This window comes from Pelecanus crispus, chromosome Z (assembly GCF_030463565.1).
Source record: "Pelecanus crispus isolate bPelCri1 chromosome Z, bPelCri1.pri, whole genome shotgun sequence".
NCBI lineage: Eukaryota > Metazoa > Chordata > Aves > Pelecaniformes > Pelecanidae > Pelecanus > Pelecanus crispus.
The window spans coordinates 24,378,517-24,386,339 of record NC_134676.1 but is presented as its reverse complement, the minus strand read 5'-3'; the positions used below and the strand labels follow the sequence as shown (position 1 = coordinate 24,386,339).

The following is a 7,823-nucleotide window of genomic DNA, read 5'->3' as shown; positions in this document are numbered from 1 at the left end:
GCTGCCTTCAGCTTTTGTGTGCCTTGCAACGCCAGTCTGCCAAGGCCCCTAAATTCAATCCCTACGGAAACCTATTTCCCTAATCACACTTTGTTCTGGCCTCGTCAATGTTGTGAAGGCTACCCACACCAAATGTGGGGAGGGAGAAGCAGGGGGAAAGGGTGGGCACCGAGCAGGAGGGGAGGCCCGGTGGAGGGACCCCCGGTGCTGCGGCTGCCAGCCCACCCCTCCCGCCTGCGCGCCATGAATGGGGTGGGGGAGATGGTGGTACTGAGGCCATCTCCATGTGTTTCCCGCTGGTATCTTTCTGTCCATGCTGAGGGGGTTTATTTGTGGGGAAGCTGTGACTGGGGGAAAGCTTGTTTTGTATTGGGCCTCTGAGCATTTTGCTCTCTTGCTTTAGGATCCACCTTTCTCACAGGGTGCAATCCTAAGTTACTTATATTACTATCATAGTTGATTAGGTAGTGCTGTCCCTCTTTATAAGGAAGCTGGTGGAGCAGCTGGTTGCTGTTCTGGCGCCAAACCTCTCGGCTGTGCCTGAGCAGTGTGGTGATTCTCAGTGCAATAAATGTCCCTTAGGTATCCAAAGATGTGTTCAAACCCTGACAGTATACAAGATTTTGCCCATTGGCTTGTTTTATAGGACTCTTGAGTTAATCAGACTTCTGTAATGTGATTGTTGAAACAAAGTATTTCACCAATTGTTTTTACTACTCACTCTTCCTCATAATGTGCATTACTTTCCTTATTATTTGGATATTTGTCTTCCACAAAAATGTATTTATAATAGTCTTTATTTTCAAGCTTTTTCATGCTCACACAAAATAGCATTGCATATCAGTCTAAAGGGACATATCACAGTGGTAGTGAGGTTGGTTAGTAATATGTCTGTTCTCATTCCTTCCGTGATCCAAGGAAAATGTAAACATGGTGGAACAGTGATGTGATCTGGGCTGGATAAAGAAAGAGTATCACACCTGAATTGTTTGTATTCTATGCAAGAGAAGATCTGATCACAGATATCAAAGATGATACATTGTATTACATGTGTTTGTCTTTTTTTTTTTTTTTAAACTGAAATAGCTAGCCAAGTTCTATATCCAGGTGGTTGTCTTGATTAGAAGAAAAGAATGCTAGAACAGAAAATCTTTACAGAGAATGCATAAAAATCCTGGGGTTTTGGAACACAGAAATGCTCAAATGGCAGAAGACTGTTCTTTGCCACACCAACAAACATTTGCCTCAAATGTTATGATTCCTCTTCAACCAGGCACAGAAATTTTGAATGAGTCGTCAGTAGACATGATTTCTGCAGTCTTTTTTAATAGAAGGTACTCAAATGTTTCACCTATAAGGAATCAGATTGTAGCCTTCCTCAGAAATTACCAAAAAACCCATGAGTTGGTAGGAACTTTATTCAGAAATACCTCTCAATTCTCTGATATCCTGTTGTCTTCTTTTGGAAGTTGTATGAAAGTCAAGTGGAAAGACTTTCCTTCAGTCACAGAAATGCTTAAATTGTAATATAGAAACGGAATATGGGAAACCAGCAATAAGGAATACAGTATCATTTACTAACAACTATGGGGCCTTTTTGTGTTGTGGCTACATATTACCATCCACTTGCACTGAAAAAAGAGACTTCATGGGTGGTATTCCTTTTGTAATGAATGCACACATCAACAGTATATTCCAGCTTTCAATAGTGAGGATCCCTGCAACATTAGTAACGGGTTAAGCTGTCTCTCCTGATCAGTGAATCAAATACCCCAGTAAAATTCAATGTGCTGCTGCACTGTCTGTCATGACCAGGAAAGACTAATACCATACTTTTGCTTGGCACTTGACAAAGACCTAGAATCTGTTGCAGTTATATTTCCCCATTCTTAAGCTCAGTACGAGTTGAGGCCACTTCCTGGAGGGTTTTTCTGTAGTACTTTAGAATCATAGAATAAATTAGGTTGGAAAAGAGTGCTACGATCATTGAGTCCAACCATTAACCTCGCACTGACAAGTCCACCACTAAACCATGTCCCTAAGCGCCACATCTATACAACTTTTAAATACCTCCATGGATGGTGACTCCACCACCTCTCTGGGCAGCCTGTTCCAATGCTTGACTACCCTTTCAGTAAAGAAATTTTTCCTGATATCCAATCTAAACCTCCCCTGGCGCAGCTTAAGCCCATTTCCTGTTGTCGTATCACTAACTACTTGGGAGAAGAGACCAACACCCACCTCACTGCAACCTCCTTTCAGGTAGTTGTAGAGAGCAAGAAGGTCTCCCCTCAGCCTCCCCTTCTCCAGGCTAAACAACCCCAGCTCCCTCAGCCGCTCTCACAGGACTTGTTCTCTAGACTTTTCACCAGCTTCGTTGCTCTTCTTTGGACACGTTCCAGCACCTCAATGTCTTTCTTGTAGTGAGGAGCCCAAAACTGAACAGTTACTCCATCACAGGAACAACCTTTTATGTACTGCATAAGTTAACATGCAGCTTTTGCATGTTACCTTTTACATATTGCATAAGTTAACAATCAGCCTGCAATATGTGTTTACTGTCTATTTCTATATGCTCATATTTTGCTTCTGCTCTGAAAAATTTACACTTTACACTGTACGTAGATAACTGACTTTTTAGACAGGTATTTTTTATGACATGAAGTATCTGTGAAAAGAAGAAAGGTACTACAAGTCAATGGTGGTTATAAAGAATCTAGTTTTGCTCTGAAAAGCTGGAGCTGCATAAAGTTTTAGTAAAAAAGAGTTGGTGGAACTTGACACATTTGGTGGGTACAGAAATCGTGTTTCTTGTTTCTTACCCCACAAAAGGGTTGTGGTGCCTTTATCCTACAGCATTTTCAACTAAAATATTCAAACCCTATTAAGGATTTAGAAAGCAAGTACTGTTCTCAGTATTTTCCCTAGATTGCTTGTTTCCATGCATTCAGGCATTTATCAATATAAAATTGTCTTTTTTTGTAATACTTGGAAAATAAATAAAAGAATCATTCTAAATCATCTCTAAGTGATTTGTACATTATTTTGTTGGGGGAACTTTTTAACTTTGATCCCACATGGCCCTATTCCATTGAACTAAAATGTAGTAATATCATTAATATTTATCCTTCTTGGACCTACATGATGTTCTGGGGCTTAAAAAAAGTTTCTTTTGTTTCCTTTTGAATTTTAGTGAAAGAGAATCCTCTGCATTCCTAACTAAGCCAATTTATTCCTTAACACCTCTTCAATTCAGATACTTACCAGGCCTTGGTTTGTGGCCACTATCTATTAAAAGATGACTGGAGGACATTCCATTCACCCTTGATCACCAATATTCCTTAAGTGGCCATAAAGCTTGTGTCCATTAGGATTAGTAAAAGGTATAGTAAATACAAGGGGTTTGAGAGAAGCTGCAAAATTGGTTGGAAGTATGGAAAGGCTTCAAAATGAGCAAAGACTGAAATTTTAGCAGTCTTTAGTTCAGGAAGAGGAGACACAACTAAAGTTTCCAGAATAACAAAAGGTACAAGGATGTGCATATTACTGTACACTTTAAAACACTGCAAACAAAAAGGACTTTAAAGACAACGTATGTAAATCTGTTTCCATCACAGAATGTGCTGAAGTTTTACATCTCATTGTGATGAAGTATGACTGATGTCAAGAGCTTTGCATAATTAATTAGCATGTATACATTTGTCTCGCATATGTATATTCCATTGCAATAGATGCAATAAAAATACAGATATATGAGCTGTCATGTAACTTGGCATGTTAAATTCTGTGTGATGATATGTGGGCAGGTACTGCACTAGACATGCTTACTGCTTAATCTGCCCATCTTCCTTTGAAAGTAGTTGTTAGAAAAAGACATTACACTGACCTGATACAGCAATTTCTGTGTGTGTACCAATATAACAAAATTTTAAAAGACTTAACACAGTTTGCTTGTGTGAAATTTTCTTTCTCCCTTTCTTTCTCGTAGCACCACTGCTTATTCAGTCTTGTATTCATACACTGCTTTTTGACATTAATGTCTGCAGGATTAAAAAAATAGTATCAGTCTGCCTTTTTAACTTATTCTGAACCAAAAGTAATCGGCTAACTGTAATTACAGATCATCTCCCCAGACAATATTTTTTTTATAACCATTAGACATCAGGAGTTGTTTTTTTCAAAGTTTTAACAGTTGCAAAGCCTCTTGTATCTCTGGGGATGGAGTCATAGAGCAACTCTATTGGTTTGTAGGCTTTTAATGAAAACATGTCAGTGCTGCCATCTTTTGGACATTTTTTAACTACCTATTATGGAAAACTAGGATCTGATTAACGAGGACAATGTTCATGAGGGATGTGGGGAAAACGTCAAACGATTAACTTTGAAAAAATGTCCTGCTGTGGACTTTGATTCCATTCTCCTTAAAAATGCATTCATGCTGACAAGCACACAGCTTTGTGAGTGTGTAGGGACCTCCCTGCTTTAAATAACATGTACATTGAAGAATAGTTTGTGATCTGAAACTTTAAAACACATTGCAGTTACCTTTTTCTGTGCTATTTAAAGAATTTTGTCATGCATTCCTCAGATGGAATTAATTTTGCTTATGGAAACTCACAATTTCCATGAGGGCATTTTAGATTTATTTGTCCTCATTGCATTTAAAGTATTTATTTGAGGACTTGATTATTCAAAAATGTATTTTCTGTCTGGGAGAGTGAAAGGTGAAAAGTGAACAGATCAGTCCAACCTGGGAAAAAACAAAAGACCCTTCTCTATCTGAGTGAAAAGGAAAATATCCTTCCAGAGAAATGCTGAAAGCTCAGTTAAATGAAAGCCTAAAACACTAGTGTTGTGGCTTTTTAGGAAGAAAAATTTCTGCCTTCCCTTCTTGGGAATTAGATCTGAATTTTTGGGCCTTGCTATAGACAGCACACTAATATTTCTGACAATGTGGGTGTTTCTTTCTTTTTTCAGCAAACAGCCTTCCAGGAGAGAAAGTTGGTAGAAAAAATCAGTTAGGTGAAACTTTGTAGGTGCCAGGTATAGTTCAGTGAACAGCTATCCCTAACAAACTGCTTTGGGGAGTGTACCAATATCCTACCAAAAAACACGGAGAATTTAACTGTATGGGTGTGTCCTGTGACAAGGAAACAGTATCTCCTTTCCCACCACTAAAACCTTGCACAGTAAGAAGGAATTTGACTCCTGTCAACATGCTGGGTCATGGTGGAATGGCAGAAGAGCTCATAGTCACCTTCCTCATGTATTAATGACTACAAGGGTATGGTGACCTGCTCTATACAGTAGTTACAGACTGTTATGGGTTTCATAGCATTGCAGTCTAGCACAAGTTTAGTTCTGGTGTCTTGCCTCTCATCCTGAAATATCAGTACAGTGAGCCTGACCTATTCATATCCATTACTACTACTAGCTGTCATTTTAGCATTTACGCATTCATCATAATTTTTCATCTTTGTAAACATACTTCTTGAAATGGAAAAATTGTCAAAACTTTCTGTAGTACTCTTTCTAATTTTGTTGTCAAAAACACATATTCCAGCAATATAACTAGGAATAAGACAACACTTAAATAAAAAACTTTATTAACAATGTAAAACGTTTAATATCTTACAGTCTGAGATAATTCTGGCATGCCCTATAAGACTTAATACTTAGTGATATGCAGACACCATGCTTTGAATTCTATTGGAAACAAAATGGATTGGTGGTGTGTTTTACATTGTTTAATACACCTTTTAATAAATTATTTATTTTTTCCAAAAGCTTGTAGAGATACTATCAGCTTAAAAGGAAATCTGTTGCTTCTACGCATTGTACAGTATGTAGATATTATGATTTCTCTGTATTTACAAGTTCTAAGTATTTTCATATATGGTTTGTGTATCATAAATTAAGATCTTTTTCTATGAATCTTTTAAATCGAGATATAGTGGAAGACTAAATATGAATGAGAGCACAAAAAGCAACTGGAGATTTTGTGCAAATTCTGTTACAATATTGTTTAAGTGTTTTAGGACTTCAATACTTTTGCTGTTAAGTAGTTTTCTATGCTTAAATACTGTTAGACTATGATCAAGTATTTAGTATGATACTAATAAGAGTACTGTACTATGCACAAACTTTTAGCTGCAGTTCAAACAATAAAAAAAACTTTAAAATTACCTGTTAACCACAATTCATGTGTCTTTTCTCTGAGTGGTTGAAAGAAAGCATGCAAAACACACTTTAAAAAGTTTGAAAAACATTCTTAGTTATGCTAGAGCTATTCCACAGCTGGTTTTTGACCACCATAACTTTCAACAATTAAAACCCTTATTTTGAAAAGGGGGATGGAGCAGAAGAGAAAAAGGAATAGGCTAGTGTAGAAAATGTACTTTATAATCAAGAGTAGCAATGTTCATCTTTTCAGTGGCCAAATAATAGTCATTTAATCAAAGTTATGATTTTCTTGGTGCTTCTGTACTTAATCTTCTAACTTGAGACAAGACAACACAGTCCAAAGAATCTTCGCTTCCGTCTTCTTACCAATGGATACGGAGTCAAGTTTAGGAGGCTGCTATCATCTGTGATGAAAAAAACCCACATTTTAATACAAGCATGTACACATCCACACACACAAAAGAGTTTATATCATTTATGTGTCCTAACAGCACCCACATGATCAAGTAATAGATCCCACTGTTCTAGGCATAGAGCAAATAATAACCTGAATTTTGTATATAAGAGTCTTACAGTGCGAATTATCAGAATCTCCATCATAATACAATAGAAATTTTGGCAGTAAGAATACCAGTTCAACGACAAAACCTAAAGGAAATTGCACCTCCAGTACTGGGAGACCTAAGTGACAACACATGGATGAATAATGTTAGGGTCCCAATTAAAACCTGAAGATAAGTAGCTTGAGATCTTGCAGACACGCAAGTTTGGAAATGTCAGTCCTAAGGGTAAATTCTGGTTTAATTTAGAGTTTAAAAAAGACTTTATTGGCTGTCCACTTGTGCACATCATGCAGAATTTCCATTTAAAACTGCAACACTGGAACATATTGGCACATCAAGGGAAAAAGACCTTGTCTGGGAAAGTTAGCACAATATGCTCACTCTGTTTCTGGGTAGCTTTCCACCTTTTGTGTTAACTCCTTTTAAATTCATACAAAAATGTATATATTAGTGCCTATACTTATGTTAACTCATGCACTGTCAGTGAGCTATCTCATAAAATCTTTAGAATTCACTTTGAATTTGAGCCATCTTCAGGCATGGTTTCAGGCTAAGAGCTGTGCGTCATTATGTTCCTATTCTGGTTACATCAGGGACCTAGTTATGATTATAGGCTCTAGGCACTACTGTAATGCAAATACTTAACTATAAGAACATAGGTAAGAGATCATTTAATATTGTGACTCAAGCTTACAAACCACATCAACTAAATTTCTTAGCATAGTAACTTTCCTGCTGTCACTTAAGAGAGTTCCATACAAAAACCCCAGATCTGTGAGCAGTCAGTAACATTGTGTAAAGCTTTTGTGGGCTTGCAACCTTAACTCTGTTCTGGCTGTCACTGAAATCAACAGCAAAACACTCATTTACTCAAAGCAGGATTGGGTCTTGTAAAAATCAACTCATTCAATGGCATTCATTCATCTCAAACATTCTCTTAAACAGTGCTTGTAATCCATATACATGTCAAAATTACAGTCCAGACCACATTAATTACCTATAATGTTGTTTGTTTGTTCTATTTACTTATACTGTTACCTAGCTTTTATTAATTAAAGGTCTTGGAATATTTAAAAA

General features: G+C 37.2%; 1 protein-coding gene across 1 annotated transcript in view; it reads right to left on the bottom strand.

Moving 5' to 3' along the window:
• Positions 1 to 6,495: 6,495 nt before the first annotated feature.
• Positions 6,496 to 7,823, bottom strand: part of RGS7BP (regulator of G protein signaling 7 binding protein) — a 40,653-nt gene continuing 39,325 nt past the window's right edge. The window contains exon 6 of the mRNA XM_075726996.1: positions 6,496 to 6,587. Coding sequence (XP_075583111.1) covers positions 6,496 to 6,587 — 92 coding nt within the window. The remainder of the gene's footprint in view (positions 6,588 to 7,823) is intronic.